This window comes from Moschus berezovskii, chromosome 17 (genome assembly GCF_049115385.1).
Source record: "Moschus berezovskii isolate FMDL1 chromosome 17, NW_MosBer_1.0, whole genome shotgun sequence".
Classification (NCBI taxonomy): Eukaryota; Metazoa; Chordata; class Mammalia; order Artiodactyla; family Moschidae; genus Moschus; species Moschus berezovskii.
This window is the reverse complement of record NC_142476.1, coordinates 15952625-15973569: the sequence shown is the minus strand read 5'-3', so window position 1 is coordinate 15973569 and position 20945 is coordinate 15952625. Positions and strand designations below refer to the sequence as shown.

Below are 20945 nucleotides of genomic sequence, written 5' to 3'. Positions count from 1 at the left end.
AAAAGCAAGAGAGTTCCAGAAAAACATCTGCTTTATTGATTATGCCAAAGCCTTTGACTGTGTGGATCAGAACAATCTGTGGAAAATCCTCCATGAGATGGGAATACCAGGCCACCCTACCTGCCTCCTGAGAAACCTGTATGCAGGTAAAGAAGCAACGGTTAGAACTATGCATAGAACAACGGACTGGTTCCAAATCAGGAAAGGAGTACGTCAAGGCTGTATATTGTAACCCTGCTTATTTAACTTATATGCAGAGTACATAATGAGAAACGCTGGGCTGGAGGAAGCACAAGCTGGAATCAAGATTGCCGGGAGAAATATCAATAACCTCAGATATGCAGATGACACCACCCTTATGGCAGAAAGCAAAGAAGAACTAAAGAGCCTCTTGATGAAAGTGAAAGAGGAGAGTGAAAAAGTTGGCTTAAAGCTCAACATTCAGAAAACAAAGATCATGGCATCTGGCCCCATCACTTCATGGCAAATCGATAGGAAAATGATGGAAACAGTGAGAGACTTTATTTTAGGGGGCCCCGAAATTAATGCAGATGGTGACTGCAATCATGAAATTAAAAGACACTTACTCCTTGGAAGAAAAGCTATGACCAACCTAGACAGCATATTAAAAAGCAGAGACATTACTTTGCCCACAAAGGTCCATCTAGTCAAAGCTATGGTTTTTCCAGTAGTCATGTATGGATGTGAGAGTTGGACCATAAAGAAAGCTGAGCACTGAAGAATTGATGCTTTTGAATTGTGCTGTTGGAGAAGACTCTTGAGAGTCCCTTGGACTGCAAGGAGATCCAACCAGTCAATCCTAAAAGAAATCAGTCCTGAATATTCATTGGAAGGACTGATGCTGAAGCTGAAGCTCCAATACTTTGGCTACCTGATGCAAAGAGCCAATACTTTGGAAAAGACCCTGATGCTGGGAAAGATTGAAAGCAGAAGGAGAAAGGGATGACAGAGGATGAGATGGTTGGATGGCATCACCAACTTGTTGGACATGAGTTTGGGTAAACTCCGGGAGTTGATGATGGACAGGGAGGCCTGGCATGCTGCAGTCCATGAGTTTGCAAAGAGTTGGACAGAACTGAGTGACTGAACTGATGTATGGATGTGAGTGGTAGGTCAGATGTGAGTAGAGCTACACTTCATCTTCCTCTCAGGAGTAGATGACAACACTCAAGAGCAGGATTTGCGTTGGTGCATCTGGTCCAGTTCAAAAGGGAGAAGATGACTCTGCTGACTCAAAGGCAGCAGCCAACAGGTTGGGCAGCTGGTCAAAGGTTTGGAAAAAGGAAAATGAAAAGTTGGTGACAAGTAGGTCTGGGAAGGAGAGGTATGTTAAAGGACTTCCCAATATAGGGACAGGAAGTTAAGAAATTTGTGTCCCAAGTAAGTGCCCACCAGAGAGCATCCTTGGCCAAGAAGGAGTTCACAGCTCAAGCAAACAAGATAACCTGTCATGCTCAGGTGTCAGGACCTCTTTCCTACTAAGGTCAAGCAGAACCCCCAGTTTAACACCCCTACCCAGGACCAACCAGCTGCCTGTGGTGTGTGGGTTACATTAAACCCCTTCTGTCATGGATGAGGTGGTATTGTCCTCTCTGGAGTAGATGCATTTGCTGAGTCTGGAGGCTGAACCTCCCCATGGAACTGTAGAATGCTTCTTCTGGAACCAAAGAATCTGTGGTGGTTTTCAAACTGTGTCTAAATTCTCAGCGACTCCTCTTTTCAAGAGGGGAAGCTAATTTGTTTCCCTTGGGTGGTGGGGACTTAGGAGTTCATAGTGGCAGAAGTGATGTGATACTATTTCCTAGATTAGGTTATAAAAGCCTGCAGCTTAAGTCCTGTGTTCTCACTCTTTGTAATTTTTGTAGGGGGAGTAGCCAGCTGCCTATTACCATGCAGCCCTGTGGAGAGAGGCCTTGTGGGGAGGAACTCTGGCCCAGATGTGAGCTCCGAGGTGAAGTCTGCTCCAGGATGGCCTCTAGAGACTGCACTGCCATGAGCTTTGATCTCAGCTCCAGGGGAGATCTTGAGCCAGAGACCAGCTCGACCACTAGACTCCTGACCCACCGGACCCAGCAGGCAATAAATGCCTGCTGTTTTAAGACATTGTCTGCTATAATTGGTCTAATTTGTTACACAGCAGTAGAGAATTAGGTTTCTCACACAGCACTGACTCCAGTGGGAAGACATGCTTTGCAGAAATGAACTCCTGTCTGTGGAGTTCACTGAGCTACCAGCTGCCCATGGAGGCTGAATTATGGTGCCAGATGCAGACAGCAGCTGGCAAGGTCAGGCGTGTCCTGTGACACAGCTTGAGCCTTTTATAAACCAGCAGTGGCCCCTCCCGTGACCAGAGTGTACAGAGTGTACCAGAGTGAGGGGCACCAGTGAGAATGGCCCTCACTGTCACAGGGGACAGTCCATCCATGAGGTTTTCTGCACTTTAGACTTCTTGGGGAAAGACAGCAGGTGGCTGCTTCAAGCATAATAGCTGTCGTTAATGTTTGAATATATATTAATTAGCCACTTCAATTTAGTTCAGTTGCTCAGTCATGTCCAACTCTCTGCAACCCCATGGACTGCAGCACGCCAGGTGTCCCTGTCCATCACCAACTCCCAGAGTTTACTCAAACCCATGTCCATTGAGTCGGTGATGCCAACCAACCATCTCATCCTCTGTCGTCCCCTTCTCCTCCTGTCCTCCATCTTTCCCAGCATCAGGGTCTTTTCAAATGAGTCAGTTCTTCGGATCAGGTAGCTGAAGTATTGGGAGTTTCAGCTTCAGCATCAGTCCTTCCAATGAATATTCAGGAGTGATTTCCTTTAGGATGGACTGGTTGGATTAAAAACCACTAAATATTAATGATTTATACATTTAACATATAAAATATCTGAAATTATATCTAGCTTATGAAAAGTGAATAAAATATTAATACCTGTGTCCCAAGAGTTTGGTTTTCTATGTGTTCACTGTCTTTTCATTCAACTTTTCAGGAGGCAGGCAGAGCACTGTGGATTGTCATGCTATGAAAATGTGTTCAATAAAACCTAGATATGCTTTATGAGGACCAAAGAACTTTATTTAAATATCAAAACAACACAAAGAACTAGTTCAGGATACAACACACTTCCTAGTCTTCACAGAGAACTGAATTTTTCTATAAAGACATTGGTATTCAGGAAACACAAGACAGTCAAAATATCTAGAAAACTCACAAGATACTTTACACACAGTTGACAAAATAATGAATCTTGGTATTTTAGATTTTTCTTTGTAATTGCTTATAAAAGTTCTAATGATTAAAATCAAAATTTAAGATTGGAGACTGAAAACAGGGTTCAAAGGCATTTACACTTTAACGTACATCATAAATCTCATAATCCAAGTGCCCACCTCTGTGCTCATTTTTGGCAGCCTCACTCATCAGCTGTAATACAGTTTTATCCACAGGGATAAGAAAAGTCCGATTGTTACAAGGAATAAAAATTGTGTGATCATAAAGCAGGAATACCAAGCAACAGGGTGAAATAATAAGTGTGCACACTCTTCATTTAAGAAATGTTTTAGCATCTTGCAGTAATATGAGCACCAGAATTACTTCTTTACCTAAGACGTTAGGGGAGAAAAAGCAGAACAAAAAGACATATCCATTTTGTATAGCCTCTATTCTCTGAATATAATTCTTATTTTCTCTGTACATGAATGGCCATAGAGGCTCAATTTAAACTATTTGGGGATTTTTCAACAGTCATAGACTCGAGATCAGTGCACAGCAAGTTGAAAGATGCAGAGTAAATACAGGACAGATACTGTCTCCACCAGCCCGTCCCCTCATCCTCCATGCGACCTCCTGCCGTTAACTGCTGCCTTAAGGCCACTACCAACGAAGAAGCGCAGAAAGCATGCTACTAGTTCAGAATAAAAGTACCTTGAAGCAGAAATAATTTTTGAGGAAACAGGGAATGGTCCCCCCTCCCCCAAAACCACTACAGACTTTACAGAGAGGGATGTGCAAAAGAAAGGGGAGGACCTAAAAAGAATTGTCTGTGGTTCCTAGAAATTACTAGAAAATTATTCTCACATTATCCATTATTCAGCCTAATAGTGACAACTATTACAGGTTTTAGAAATGTGACTTGCTCCTTATTAAAAAATATATTTTGAATCATTTAAAATTTGGCACTGAATCTTAGAATGATCCAAATACGACTTCAAAAGTCCTAATTTTTCCTGAGTTCATCAACTCAAGTTTTCAGTTGGTTGGGATGCTGCTTTTTAGAGACTCATCTCAAACCATCACCTCTGGCTCAGTTTTGGGCAAACTGAGAAAAGCAGCTGCTTTTCAGAGCAAGGTGGTTTGGTAACAGACGATTCAGAAGAAAAGGTGGGAGATGGGAGGAGATGGAGAGGCAGACACACTGCTCATCTTATTTGTCAGATTCTTCTAGTGAGCATCTAGAGACAGGCCCAGGAGTGGCTTTGCAGTAACCAGAAAGGCCACACTAGCAAAGATTAAAAGAAACTCATCCTAGTACTTGATGCCAGTTTCCCTACAAATATATAAAGCGACCTAAAAAAAAAAGACAAAACGCCGTGGCCTGACCAGCAGGCAACAGAAACATAAGACCCATAACAATAACAAAACAATCACAATCATTTATTAACCAGCACAAGCTAGCCAGCAGAGTCAACTCCAAGCTACTATAAACTGCTACCTCGAACTGAAAAGGCACAAAGCATTCAATCCAGAGATGACTGGGCGTGGACAAAAGGACACTGTCACAGAGCTGATGCTCCATATCGGACTTTCCACCAATGATACAGCAGAATGATCTGCTAGAAGAGAACGCAAACTTACACGTACACACACCAGTCAATGGTGTTTTTAATTCATTTGTTAATTACAGAGTGAAAGCAATGAAGGATTTTTAAATACCTACTAGCCCTTAACTAATAGCTTATAGTCACTCACTCTGCAAAGATGTTTTGACAGTTTTAAGGTTGACAGAAAATTATTAGTGTACCTACTTCATGATGTACCATCACTTTAAAGGAAGTCACTTAATAAAGCACCAGTTTAAAACCCTATTTTTGCTACTCCTCTTCAGTAAATGACTAAGTTACTTAAAAGTATGCAAAGATCACTGCCTTCATAGTTAGCGAAATCTTGCTGGCATGAAGAACCCTAATCTTAAATGGTATTTTAGGCTGCAAAAAAATAGGTGGGGTTTGTTACAAAAAAATCTTGTTTGTCCTAAAAAAAATTCTAAGGCAAAATTATTTTAATAGTGTAGTGTAAAAAATAAGCTTATTATTATTTAGCAATTAATAGTGTCCACTTAAAAGATAACATTCAATTAATTAAACTGAGGAAAACAGAGTATTCTTACTTGTAATTGGCTTGTCAGTATGACTATTCCTGGAGTATTTTCTTCTGTTTTTATTTCTAATACATATAAACACAAACACTTAATCTTAGTATTCAAACTAATGATTTTTTTTAGAAAATCCATAATCCTAGGACTTCAACTGTGCTTCTTTGGACAAATATTTATTCAAACAACAAAGAATTTAAATTCTTTTAAACTATTTTAAAACCTACTAAAAATCTTTGGCGTATTTAAGTAAAAATGGATTAGGTTAACAAATTTCTACATTTGATAAATTATTCAATTTACATAATAAGTGCTAACTGCTATCAGCTACAAAATTAATTTAAAACAATAAATTATGCTCATAAAATAAAAAATTCTGAATGAGGCTGACCTTAGTTGCAAGATTCAAAATTTTAAGTATAGTTACAGAATTCATGGATTTTAGAGTTAATGGAGCATTTGTTCCAAATACTCCAAATCAAATGTGACAAACAGTTAACTGAAAAGAGCAGGCCTCATTTCATATTTTTTGTGCCAACTTCAAAAACTTATATATACATTCAGTTTGCCCAAATCCATGAGGTTTTCACAATTGTAAGACTTCTTATATTCTAATTTGGAGATTAGAGGCAGCAGATTTGTATGTCCGCTGAGATTATTTCTTCATAAGAATTATACTACCTACCTCCCAGACTGTTTTTAAGATAACATGAGAAAATGCAGTGCCTGGCACCTGGAAAGCATTCATTAATGCTCTATTTCTTCCCTTATTAGTAGCTCTGCCACTTATTAACGATGTAGGCTTAACCTCAGACTCTTCATCTCTAACATGGGAATACAGCATGCCCTTTCTACTTCAGAGCTGGCTATGAGGTTTAAATGAGATAACTGTGAAAGCATTTATAAAACAGTAAACTACTTTTCAAGTTATCTACAATAATAAGTAAATACACTTTATATAAGAGATGTATTTAAGAAAAGTTCTATACTGTAAACCAATTCCTACAATCAAATTATATATTTAAAGCATTAGGAGATTATTATTAAAAGAACCCTAAAGTCAATACCTTCAAAAAGCAAAGTATTCTTTTGAATGTGAAAATGCAACACCCTCTTTTTCTGCTATCGAACATATAATATACCACACACATACACATATGTACTATTTGCTTTTATGTTTAAGTCCAAACTTTTCTACATTGTTTTATATTCAAGGCAGGGTACATTTTTAGAAATGATTTCAATATAGTAAGTCTTCAGTTAAAAGTCTTTATGATAAAAATCATAAAGAGATGTGTTTTTAAAAGTCAGTTTGAAAGAAAAAATAATAGTACCTCATATAGTCAAGTTCTATCATGTTAAGTACCCCAGACACAACATTTCCACACAAAAGAATGCTTTAAAAAGAGTATCGATACACTGCTTGTATCTATCAATCATAGGAGAATTATAACCAAACTTCAACAAATAAGGCAAAACTCAGGTTGGCTTTACTAGTTATATGAGCTACTTTGGTTAACTGCCCCAATTCTCAACTTTTTAAAAATTTCCACTAGTGTGGTAAATATTCCTGCAAAGTACCTTCATTTCTTAAGTGCTTCAGCAAACAAGTTTCCACATTATTAAGTGGTTAAAATTTTTCACTAAACTTCATTATTTTATTTGTGACTTTTTTTTTTTTTTCACAAGGGCTGGGCCAGACTTTACAGTTTACACAAAAAAAGTGCTTAAAGCAATTAGGAGTGTAAACAAAACTGAAATACAAAACTCTTAAAATTGCTATTTTCCAGTAGTTTACATAATGACAAGCTAATAATAAATCAACCCTGCCCAGTCTCTAATCCTTCAAGCAGCTACACTAGGAAACATCCTAGTTTACGTTTAAATTGACTTCAGAGTATGGAAAGTGCACATCTTTAAGGTATTTCACAATTTTGACTGACTTTTTTTTTTCCTCATTTAATTTTAATCAGTGAGGTTTTGCTCCAACTGCTATTTCTTTTTACCAAGTCCTCAACTTTTGTCTCATACAAAAATAAAAATTAAGGATAATCACAGACATTAGGGTTATGTGTAAAGCAAAAACAAAGATCTAGGTTACATGTATATCTGTATACAAGGAGTGGTTCGCTCTAATTAAACGAACATTCAGTTCACTTAGACACAAATTTTGTAATTTTTTTGGCACCTGTTCTACTAATTACAACAAAAATCTCTAGGTTCTATTTCCCAGAGTTACAGCTGGCCAAGGTAAATGAGACCAAAAGTGGCTTGTTAACTGAATTTTGTTAGATGATGACATATGCCGATATATTGTTAATGTTTCTGAAATAAATGGCAAAATACAAAGGGTGAACTTATCTTAAAAAATATCTAGTTAAAACTGCCATATTTTGCTTTTAACACATTTTCAACTTGTATAATTTAATGCCTACATCTGTATTTGCATTTCTTATTCATAATAATTGAAGCATAGGCAAAAACCAATCATTTGTATAATTATTTCAGTTCTACATTTCATTTAACAAGCTAATCCTACATTAGTTAGCTTTCTGGTCTTGTGTCTGTCAAAAGACCAAAGAACAGTGATAAACTGAAATTATGGCCATATGAAAAAACAACACAGATCTATCCCAAGACTTTCTTATAAATTCAAATGCCTAATTTCATTTTTTTTTAAATCTGGAAGAAATAATCATGAAACTTAAGTTGAATAAGGAACAGCTGCAATTATCAGTACACTCTGACATTCTTTCTTAAAGGCTTCATGTTCCTTAACACTTGTTTGGAAGATGGGGAAAGGAGAAAAGAGGGATGAGACTAAAGGAGAATAAAAACTTCCACTGATGTTTAAAAACAAATACCCCCATAATGTCAACAGCTGATAGTTTTGAAAAGTTAAGAGAGTTAAAAGTTAAAAATTAGCATTAAATAATCTTTTAAAAAAAAATCACAAAATGTCCATTTCAAATATTATATACCTCAAAATGGGTCCAAATATTCAAATGTGTTCCATAAACAGAGATACACTTTTTTTTTTTTGATTGGAAAAGCTTCTGAGGACTTGAGAAACTATACAGAAAATGAAAAAATAGCAGCCCCACTAATTTAAAAGCCATCAGCGCTAGGCTACCATTGTGCATAGCCACTGAAGAAGTCTGTGGAATGTTTAGATTTGCTCATGAATGATGCTCACTATTAGACATGTTTTGTACAGCAGTGGCATTATCAAGGCCCAATAACGTTCCAAGGTAAGACTGTTCTCTAGGATCAAGCATCTGTTCGGGTCGGACTGGGTGAACTATATTTGCAGGCTGAGGAGTAAGCGTGTATTTCTCCAGAAAAGCTAGGTCTGCGGCTCGAGGGTAATCTGCGGCTGGAGGCTGTGGCGACAAGATCTCGTGCGCAGGGGGCGGGAGGGTGGTGGTGTGGCGCACCAGGTCGCCCTGCGCGTCGGGCATCTGCACCGGGACGAGCGTCACGGGGACACACACTTCGGCAGACACGTTCTGTAGCATGGTCTTGGCTTCCGACTGGTAGACTTTGGGCTGGTCCATGTACTGTTTTGTTTCTGTTTGAAAGATTTTATCGTCAGAGGAGTACTCTGCCGGCAAGGACACAAGTTTTTCCTCAGAAGCACTGAGAGGGTCATCTGGAGACTTTATGCCGTGAACGTGGTCAATGTGGTATTTTAGCTTGTCCTTCCGTTTAAATGTTGCATTGCAGTGCTGACAGTTGAAAGGCCGGGCATCAGAATGAATGACCAGGTGTTTTGTTAAAGTTTTCTTAATTCTAAAAGACTGATTGCAAATTTGACACTTGTATGGTTTTTCACCTGTTTGAACATGAATGAAATTAACCATCAAACACATTCAGTTAAGACAATAATATTAATTAAGCAGTAAATTTTCCATGTGAATACTTATAAGAACTTAATAAAAACAATTAATATATGCTATCACAAAGTGGAGACAGTATAGTAACTGGTAAAGAGAAAAAGAGAATGAACTCAAACACCAGAAAGATCCGGGTTTGAATTCTGGGGCAAACTCCCCAACTTGTAAGCACAGTTTCCTCCCCTGTTAATAGTACCTGCCTTATAGACTGGTCAAAGAACTGAATCAGCAAAGTAACTGATATGCTTGGCGTTATACTGGCACGCGCCGAGTACCTGATAAACGCGCGCTGTTGTTACTACAACTTGCTCTCACTACAGCCCCTAAAGAAGTTGTAAAACCAGAGCATTCGATTTATTCCTATCAAGAAGGATTAAAAACTAAAGCGACTCTGACTAACCTGGGGTTTGGACTGGAACAAGAAGTAGTAATACTGGTGTCTACAGCCTGAGATTAAAATAAGGACAGTTGATCAGGACCAAGAATAAGGAAGCCAGTTTTTGGCTGTGCCCGAGTCAGGTTCTCACACTGTACTTTTTGTTTCTTCCGAAGACTCTTGAGAGTCCCTTGTACTGCAAGGAGATCCAATCAGTCCATTCTAAAGGAGATCAATCCTGGGTGTTCACTGGAAGGACTGATGCTAAAGATGAAACTGCAATACTTTGGCCACCTCATGTGACAAGTTGACTCACTGGAAAAGACTGATGCTGGGAAAGGTTGGGGGCAGGAGGAGAAGGGGACGACAGAGAATGAGATGGCTGGATGGCATCACTGACTCGATGGACATGAGTTTGAGTGAACTCCGGGAGTTGGTGATGGACAGGGAGGCCTGGCGTGCTGTGATTCATGGGGTCGCGGAGAGTCGGACACGACTGAGCGACTGAACTGAACTGAACTGATTAACATTATAAATTCCTAAAGTAGCCAGGGTGGTTGGTTAATCCCCAAAAGGAATGATTTTGTTACCTTACATGGAGAGAGGGACTTTGAAGATATGATTAAGCTTAAAGACCCTAAAGTGGGGAGATTAACCAGGTAGGCCCAAAATCACACAGATCTTTAAAAGCGGTGATAACTGAAGATGAAGGGGTCGGACAGCTGTGACAAGAGGACTCAAACCCGCACTGCTGGTTCTGAAAACGGAAGGAGGAGGCTGGGACTCAGGAAATGTGGCAATCTCTGGAAGCCGAGAAGATCTCAGCTTACGACTAGTTACAAAACTAGAACCTCAAGTCCTACTCCTGAAAGTCAATAAATAATCCAACCGAGTGGGAACAGACTCTTCCCTAGCGACTCCAGAAAGAAATGGAGCCCTACTAACATCAACATTTTTAGCTTGGGTCCTTCTTCTCACCTCATAGAGCTGTAACATCATAAGCTTGTACTGGAAGCCACTTGCACGAGAGAAATTCAAACGACAAAGTGAACAGTCTAATATACATATAACCGGAGTCCCAGAAAGAAAACAGAGTACAGGTCAGAAGCAGAATTTGAAAGAAAAAATGGCTGACAATCTTACTAAATGAAAGGCATCAAGTCACAGACACAATAAGTTCTCCATATCTCAAAAAATATTAATACAAAAGAGAAAAAAAAAGCATATCTGGGCACCCTATAAAAAACTATCAAAAATAAATAAAAGAAAAATCTTAAGCAGCCAGTTAAAAAGAAATTCCTTTTAAATGAGCAACAATAAGACTGACAGTATATTTTTCAACAAAAACGGGAGATGGTCAGAGGAAAAAATGACATTTAAAATATTGAAAGAAAAATAACCACTAACATAAATTCTACAGTCAGCCAAATGTTCTCCATAAAATAAAATAAAAACATTTTCAGACAATCAAAACCTAACAGTATTTGGTGCCAGCAGATATGCACAAAAGGGAATTCTTCATGCAGAAAGAATATGATTCCAGGTCAAAGAATGGTAATGCAGGAAGGAGTGAAGAGTAAAAATGAATAATACAAGTTATTTAAAGCAAAATAACAAAATAATAATGTCTTATGTCATTTAAAGTATATGTAAAACTAAAACACACACAATGCCTAAAGGGTGAGAGAGAGGAGGTGTCATAAGGTCTCTGAATTGTCTGAAAAGGGATGATGAACTAACTTGAGAGAGTCTAATCGTTTAAGAACACACATTGTGATCTACAGGGTGACAACGAAAACAACACTGAAAGAATATGCAATTAACAAGTAAACCAAGGGGAAAATGGGTAATAAAAATACTTCACAGTTACAAGGAAGTGAAGACAAGGGAAAAAAGCATTAAATAACAGATGGGACAAATAGCACAATGACAGTTTAGGTAAAGAATATTTTCTTGGAATGTGGTCACGTTCTTTTTATTTCTACCTTGTCTGTGGCCGCTTCCATGTTACCACAGAGAGTTGAGTGCTTGTGATCTGGACTACTGGGCCCACGAAACCTTTAATGTTTACTATCTAGTCCTTTACCAAAAAAGGAGGTTGACCTCGGCTTCAAATGATTCCTCCGTCTCATTTTGTAACTGCCATAAGTGTTGTCTTAATCTGTAACAGAGCTCATTTCCCCAGCTGTCCATGGGCAGAGGTACTTGTCCCTAATTCTAACTAACTGGGACATATCCAGAGATGAGAATTCCAAAATCACTGGTTATCAATTAATTACTAAAAATCAATGTTTAAAAAAAACTTAATGCAGTTATAAAGCCAGCCTCTCCTCGAGGTAATTCCTATAGTTTTACAATTCTTAAATCATCAGTGGTTTCAAATTAACTTTTAACTGTCTCCTTCAAATCATGAATTTATTTATAACTAGCATTGAGAATAGCATTAATATAGTTTCCTCATTTCTTACTCCTATTTATGTAACCCCCAAATTATGACTTTTTCATTTTCAGGGAGATGCGCTTTTATGTTTAACACAGTTACTGTATCAGTAACAAATTCTTTTTTCTATTTTAATTTTAAAAACAGATTTGGCTGTGCAAGTCTAAGGTGCAGCATGGGGGCTCCTAGTTGCGGCATGCAGGACTCAGTCTGCTGACCAGGGATCGAACCCAGGCACTGGGATCACTTAACCACCAGAACACCAAAGAAGTCCCAGTAATAGATTTTTTACTGTAATTCTATGCTATTGAAATTGCCCAAATTCAGTTATTTCCAATTCTCATTAAATATGAGAAATATACATTATTTTCCCTCCCAGAACAGCAGCTTGACAAATTCCAAACTAAATATAAAGCAAACAGCCATAAATGTATTAATAGCTTTCTTTCTTAAAAAGAAGGAAAAGAAAGATAGCACTACGTCGCGTCCAACTCTTGCGATGCCATGAACTGTAGCCCACTAGGCTCCTCTGTCCATGGGATTCTCCAGGCGAGAATACTGGAGTGGGTTGTCATTTCCTTCTCCAGAGAATCTTCCCGACCCAGGAATTGAACCCAGGTCTCCCACATTGCAGGGAGATGCTTTACTGACTACATGGGAAGCCCAAAAAGAAGGAAAGAAAGCTTTAAAAATTATTAATTTACATGAGAAGTAAAACAAGAACTATGACAATATATAGGAAAAAATTCAACAATCTATGTTTCAAAATATAGTAGAACTGCCAAAGGGAAAAAGGAAAGATTTAGAAAATGGTAAGTCCTAGAAAGGGCTTCCCTGATAGCTCAGTTGGTAAAGAAGCCGCCTGCAATGCAAGAGACCCCAGTTCGATTCGTGGGTCAGGAAGATCCCCTGGAGAAGGGAAAGGATACCCACTCCAGTATTCTAGCCTGGAGAATTCCATGGACTGTATAGTTCATGGGGTTGCAAAGAACTGGACACAACTAAGTGACTTTCACTTTCAAGTCCTAGAAAGCAGCTGAAGTGAGTCATTCCACTCCAACTACCTATGCATCACAGCTGAATGTGTAAAAAGGAAAACCATACCATGGTTGACTTGATAAGCAGCGGCAAGGTCATATCTGAATTACTCTTTTAAAAGATAAGGAAATAAAATAAATGTCTTCACAGAGCCATGCAGATAGAGAAGAACCATGAACTACCAGAAAGGAGAAAATGAGAACTCAAAGTTAAATAAATTCTCTATGGAAAGAAATTTCCCCAAATTCTACAAAATGATATTCAAAAGTATTGAAGCTGACATAATATGGAATAGAATGATCAGACTAATGCCCATTCATGACACCAATTTTAATAAGTAAAAATTTTACTGGCAGGAAAAAAACCAATTTCACCAAGAACAACAAAGTATAAACATCCATTTATCACTTCTGAATAATTACACTACATATATGTACACATATATATATATATATATATATAAATATAAAATACCCATTAGGTTTTACCTGAATGTGTCCGAAAATGCATTTCCAGACTTGATTTGCCTTTAAAAATTTTCTTACAAACATCACATTGATGAAAAGTTGCTTTATATCTAAGAAAAGAAAAAGATTTGAGTGTTTTAATAGTGAAAATAAGTTATAAACTTCATACATAACTGTCTCATTATTAAACCAGAGAATGCCAAATGAACATGGAAATACTTTTTAAGCATCAACCTTAACTCTGGTTCTTTCTCTTCCAGTTATATTCAACAAATAAATCTACAAAAAGATGTCTTTAGATTTTCAACTTTAAGCTACTTTATTTTAAGCTTTAAATCATCAAACTTTTATATATTATTTTCTACTTAAAAATGAGAAGGAAAAATTATAGGGACCAAAAGAAAAAAATCAATGAGATGGGTAAGCGGGGGTTGACTACAAAAGTGCAGTGTGGAAATGATCATGAGGCTCCACTCTAGATCTACTCCTAGCAGCCCTTGCAGAACATGTAAGAGACAAATTCTGGCTCCATGATTATCTAGGTCAGCATCACACTAAGTTTCCAGACACAGACCAATTGTTCCAAATACCTACTCCAAGAACATGAATTCTTAGAACATCTCATACTCACACAATCCAAGTTATTAAGCCTGGATATCTAAATTGTATTAAAAAGTTGATGTTCAAGGACAATACATGCCTCCTTCCAATAAAGTACCATTTATCAGTGTCATTAAAGGGATCTAAATTCTGACAACATTTTCCAATAACTGCTGTCATATTAAGTACAAAATGTAGGCAGTATGTTCATTTATATTTAGCTCTCCAAGAGCTACTGCAACCAAATATAAATGAAATCCCCAAAGAGTGCCACAATTTTATATAAGTCATTCACTTAATGTCTACCATCTCCCAGTGTTTGAATCAACTGAAAACAAGTACGAAAAATTATGCTACATTCAATTCCTTTACATCTGCAGAGAAGCTAGATAAGCTGGAGAAAGGTCCCTGATTAACCCATCTTCGATTAAATAAAATAAACTATAAGACAACTTTTCTCCAACCTAGCTTTACCCAAGGTAATGATGATGAGAAATTTTGCCTTTTCACTTACTTTTGCCACACCTTCTCTCCAAGGTGTACACTTTTATAATGAACAGTGAGATGATCCCTACGGCCAAAGCATTTTCCACATTCTTCACACTGATGAGCCTTCTCACCTTAAAGACCCAAATATTTTTGTTATAATATACATACCAATCTTTTTTATCCCAGAAACAAATTATCCAGCTGTAAGACACCGTGGTAGAAAATAGATACCAGAAAGGTAAAGCCACCCTTTATCTGGGCTGTTTGCCTTATATTAATACTCAAGTTTTTCTTTCTTCAGTGACTCTGTACTTATTTTTAGGAATGTGAATCCTCCTCCCCAGCTGGAGAAGGAATCAGTAGCCTTTCGCTGCAGACTTCAAATCTTGACTTTCAATATAACAAGGTGAGATAATGAAAGAACTTCAAAACTCAGGAGTTTTTTTTTTTTTTAGGAATATCTAAGTCTGGATATCAAACACCTCAAATGAAAATACAATGAATCAAGATGAGGCTGTCTTATTGTTTATAAAAAAGGACCTGAACATTTTCAGATCTTTATACTTTGAAGATTTTTCACCTGTGGGGATTTCTTACATTTGCAATGAGCCAAAATACAAATATAAAGGAAAGTTCTAGATGAGTCCAATTTGTCACCTCTGGCGTGCTGTGACTCATGGGGTCGCAAAGAGTCGGACACAACTGAGCGACTGAACTGAACTGATTCTTATATTCAGTTACAAAGGCTTGCTCTTTAAAAATCAGTCTCACTACCCGTGTGCAATCAAACCATGTGACTTCTAGAATCAGAAATTTAGAATTCTCCTCCTGAAAATGGAAATGCACAATGCCAATGAAAAAGTCATCAGACCTTTAGCACCTATTAAAAGTAGTAATAACAACTGCAATCTGCCTCACTGGGATCATTTAAGAAAACGTTACATCTGCTGCACACTTTCCATTTAAATTATGTTTAAAATAATAATAATAATCACCTGTTCTACTGGGCTCAGAGAGATGGCTCTTTCCCATCATTGTGCTCATAAAGGTGGCTCTCTTAGCACTTCCTGAACATCAATCTGAGAGGAAAATATGAAAGAAATCCCCAGAGTATAAAAATTATAAATACAGAATAAAGATCTGAAATTGATCAGGATTATTAAGGTGCTCTTCCAAAGATACGGTTTCAAAAATTCACTGGTACATAAACTTTAACACCCCAATTACAATGATCCTCTTGAGGGATCTAAGTTTTGCTAGCTTCTTTCAAATCCAATTAAAATGAGAAATATAATCTTGACTTCTTCATTCAAAAAAGTGCCAATGGTAATTACTGCACATATCCACATAATACACAAAATGCAAATTTTGAGAATCTGATTAAAACAAATTTAAAAAGTCAGTTTGTGATCATAAAGGGTAACCAAATGATTAAAATTACAGAGACCAAAAACATGTCACAAAATTATGTCTCTTTTTCAAAGAGATGCTTAAAAAAGCTTAAAAAGATGCCTTTTAAAAAAAGGTTTTATAATCAGCATTGCTTACAAAGGGGTGACCAAATATACCAAGCGATTTAAATTACAGCCAGCGCAGTCATGGTGTGGTTTTTCAGGCACTCTGGAAAACCGTTACAAAATGCGCCTCACCTGAATGTATCTTCTTGTGCTTCGTAAGGTGATCATGACGAATGAACGTTTTCCCACATTCATCACACTCGTATCTTTTATCATCGTGATGTACTCGTAAGTGAAGTCTACAAAGAAAAAATAAAAACAAGAGGAAGTCCATTGACACCAGTGACAAGGAAAGAGAAAAACTCGATTAACTTTCAATAACGAGAGCTGGGCTGCTGCTCAACCACGCTCACCCATCATTATTTGCCCCATTTCTGCCTTATAGGGCCTTCCCGCTTCACACCTGACTCTAGGGCTCCCACTCAGCTGTTTTTGGGCAGCACTTCGACATCTGCACAGACTCCACCACCTCTGGATGACATTCCTTCCTGACATGAGGCTCCTAACCTGCTTCTGGGAACCTACTGGGCGTCTAGGGGTGTCAGCTGGTGCTGCAGGACTGAATGGGACAGAAGCAGGATCGACAAACGAGGCAGTGCACAAGCGACAGACGTGTGGTGACAGCAAGTCGCTAAGAGTCAGTCCTGTTCCGGACAACTGACACCGCTTACCCACTGACAGCTGAGAACGCAGCAAAGCCGGTAAGGAATCAACTTTCTGACAGTCACACTTCACGCCTTTCCCTCACACCAACCAAATAAAGTGGGGCTCATTTTATAATCACCCAGAATCAGATTATAAAAGGTTATCATAAATAACAGATTATCAGAATTCATCTAGCTTCAGTTATTTTTATCCCCACAATATTCCATCTGTATACATCCTAGTGAAATGAACAGCCTTTCCATTCAAGTTGTCAAAACAGGTGTTGATTCTGCTATGACTAAAATCACTAAAATCAGCATTCTGTTTAAACATAAAACAGGAAATAATAAGTGTAAATACTAAAATCCTGAGAACACGGATAAGATTTAAAAATTGAATACATATTTCACAGTAAGTAGTCATCTATTATTTATTCTTTTAAAAACAACTTTTCATAAATTGCAAAGGTAGCATTCACCTGTAAAAATAATCACTTAAGTTATAACTTATTTTCAAAAAACTTTCTAAAATTGAGAATCCTTGAGTTTTCAATTTTGTCATATTTTTGTAACAAAAACATCTTTGACAATTAGGAATGAAAAAATACACCAACTTTAGAACACCAGAGTTATCATGAATTTTGATTCCAAGAAAAGTAATGAAATATTTAAATAAAAACGACTTAGTAAAGCATTACTCTTAGTGATGAGGAAATATATTAACATATTTTATACTACAGAACGAAGAAAATATTAAAAGGCATAAAGAAGACGCAAAAGTCTATAAACTTTTCTGCACAGTTTTGCTTCATCACAAATGTTAAGACATGTTTTAATTCATCAAACAACTAACACAATGTTAAGAAAAGAGAGTATAAAATGGACATAGAATTTTATCTTACTTAATATAGGGGAAAAACGGCTTGACCTACCTGTATGAGCTTCCATGACGAAAACTTTGTCCACAGATACTACAGAGATGAGGCTTTTCTCCACTATGGATTCTCAAATGTTCTTTCAAAGTAGTTCTGTATTTAAAAAAAAAAGTACACACACATATATATACAGCTACAGATTTTTTAATGCCAACCTAATACAGAACACAGATTTAACACATAAACACAGATTTCTAGAAACCGTACTAGAAAGTTGTTCAAGTGAACATAATGTCAACCGTTCCCCTTCTTCTACTACATTTCTGTTTCTTATTGGATTAGTTGCAACATGTTTATTATGTCTCTCTTCTTAAAAAAAGCAAATAGCTTTGGCTTCCTTTGCTAGCGGTTTGCTCCAAGATTTAATATATAGCTTATGTAAACTTCCAAGACATACAAATGAAAAATGCTTAATTGTCACTACTGAATTTTACTGACAATTCAGTAAAACTGATATAAATTTTAGTGGATAGGGTTTAATAATATAGAAGAAATCCAGTTTATCCGTACTATTCCTTTCCAATATGTGCTCACAACTTACTAAAGTAATATTTTAAGCCAAAGAAAACTTCACAGATACTTGCAATTTTCAGATGGCAATGGTAAACAGGGAAACCATGTAAAGGATATCAATTGTTGCTGGTCCTAAATCCTCCAGCCCTATGATGGATCACTGTGTAACCACTGTGGCATCTCCTACAGTTCTGACATTCGGAGATTTCCCACGTACATAAAGGCTGAGGAAGGGCAGACAAAGTTACTTTGAGGGGAAAGGAAGGAAAGCACAGTACGTCTGACCATGGCGGGCGTGTGACTGTTACTACCACTGGCTTTATTTCAGCCCCATGTCCGGGGGCAAGAAGGTGACCATGAACTGAAGGCAGACCTCCACCAGTAGGGGGTCTCCTCCAGGACCACCAACGCCAGGAAAACTGCTCCCAGACCCTAACAAGTAAAAAGATGGATGGCTGCTTTCCTTTTCAGTTTGTCTGATTTTTATTTTTACAGGAAGACCTTTAAGGGAAAAAATAATTTATAATGTATAAGATATATTTTATGTTACCAATCTGGTCAATACACGTTTTCCTATACAGACAGTACACTGATTTTCCTGCCGTTGTACCCGTTGGTTCTTTAGGAAAGTGTCACTTCAGTTGTTCTGAGATAATGAACTTCTACAAACTGAAGAGTACTAACATGCACATACTGTTTAGGGAAGAGTGCTGCGCGCAGGACGAGCCAGAGAGCACTCCCGTCGCTGACAACACTGTCGCGTGCTCCCCCTGGTCTCCTCCTCCCGCGTCCCTCTCTCAGAAGCAACCACTTCAGTAAGCGCTCCTTTCTTCGTTTTGCTGCCTATGTAGTACATCACTGAGCAGTACACTGTACTGTGCCGTATCTGGGGCTCACTGCTCTGTGTCCGACTATATGACTCCATGCAGCTATCTGCCACTGCGGGAGGGTGGCTGTCCAGCAGCAGGCCTGGTGGGGGACGGAGGAGAACCCAACGCTCTAATGTCACTTGCAGAGCAGTTTCGACTCTACTGCTCCTTACTCCGCCTGTCCTTCACCCTGGTTCCAGAGGCATCTGGACCTGCAGTTCCCGCACCTTCTGTGGACTCTGCAAGGAGACACGGCTCTCCATTTCTCCATGACCGCTCTGGGATCCGTCCTCCTCAGACCTGCTCGGTCAGTTCCCACTGATACTGCTTTTGAGCTTCCAAACCTGGGCTGCTCTTGTGGCTTCCCTGTCTTGCTATCTTTGTAGCTTATGGCTTCAATATGAATGAATGAATAAACAAACAACCTTAAATGTTTATTAGTGGGGTTACAGAAAGAGACAAAATGATGTCTCTGTTAAATTTACCATCTAAATTTGAAAATCCTGACTTCATATCACCTTCCGTAACATTTTATATAATTTCTTTTATACTTAAGTTTCAAATTAAAGCATGATTCAAGTATCTTATTTTACCTTAAGCCTTATAAAATATATTCATTGATTATTTCTACATAACAGTTCCGGGATTCTTCCGGGTATTTGGGTAATTCCTCACCTTTCTCGTACTGATTTTCCACAGATAAAGCAAGTCCATTTTCTCTTTCCACCATGGGTACACTCTATATGGCGTTTCAAATTTCCAGTGTCATTAAACTGGCGACCACATATATCACATGGGAAAGGACCTACAAAGGAAGAAAGAGCGTGCACATGAGGTTTAAGAACAGATACTAAGTTACACTTAATACATGTTACAAATTCATACCTCCCACCACCAGTGCACACATCATAACACAACCAATTATCTATTTATAGTTTCGCTTTCCTTCTAGACTGTTCAGTCCCCACAGACATCGTACACCTCGAGATCTCCAGAGCTGAGTATGGCACCAGGCATCTGGTATAATCAACACTGAAAAAACCAATGGGTTCACAAACTGAAATGGCCAACTCCCAGCTTGAAATCAGACTGAGTCAAAGTGAAAAATGCTACCTACCAAATTTCGGGGGGGAAAAGAGGTAATAAGAAACTTTCAAAGAATAAACAGAGGCCTTAAGAGAGCGCATGGCTGGGAAATATACTGTTGCTCCTTATAACCAAAAAAATGTAATGATATTGTCTAGACTGAAAATACTGTGGCACACTTTTGTTTAGTCTTACAAAAATTACACACAAATTTCTTACAGTGATATTGGCCTTTAACTGCATTCAAAATGTCACCATGATTTTACCAAATAAATGCCTGGAGAGAAGAGAAAATTCCGCTAAAGGGCAAACCAAAGGGCAGACAAAGGATGTGTGAAGAAGAAGTACGGTGTGCTTGCTACGCCCTGCCCCCCGAGTCCCACCCTGAAGAAGTACGGTGTGCTTGCTACGCCCTGCCCCGAGTCCCACCCTGAAGAAGCTGCGGTTTCAACCAACGCCAGACAGAAAACATTTGAAAACAATCCCATAAAGTTCCAAAGAGCAAAACTTGAATTTGCCAGGCCCTGGCAACCATTTACATAGCATCTGCGTTGTGTTTTGTTGTTGTTTACATGCTAAGTCATGTCGGACTCTTTAATGACCCTAAGAAATGTAGCCTGCCAGACTCCTCTGTCCATGGGATTTCCCCAGGCAAGAATATCAGCAGGGGTTGCCATTTCC

At 38.2% G+C, this 20945-nt stretch overlaps 1 protein-coding gene across 1 annotated transcript in view; it reads right to left on the bottom strand.

The window, feature by feature from the left end:
- Nucleotides 1-3073: 3073 nt before the first annotated feature.
- ZBTB41 (zinc finger and BTB domain containing 41) overlaps nucleotides 3074-20945 on the bottom strand; it is a 37721-nt gene continuing 19849 nt past the window's right edge. The window contains exons 6-11 of the mRNA XM_055418978.2: nucleotides 19854-19983; nucleotides 17794-17889; nucleotides 16350-16456; nucleotides 14726-14831; nucleotides 13633-13721; nucleotides 3074-9229 (exon numbers count right to left, since the gene is read on the bottom strand). Of these exons, the coding sequence (XP_055274953.2) occupies nucleotides 8574-9229; nucleotides 13633-13721; nucleotides 14726-14831; nucleotides 16350-16456; nucleotides 17794-17889; nucleotides 19854-19983 (1184 nt within the window). The 3' untranslated portion in view covers nucleotides 3074-8573. The remainder of the gene's footprint in view (nucleotides 9230-13632; nucleotides 13722-14725; nucleotides 14832-16349; nucleotides 16457-17793; nucleotides 17890-19853; nucleotides 19984-20945) is intronic.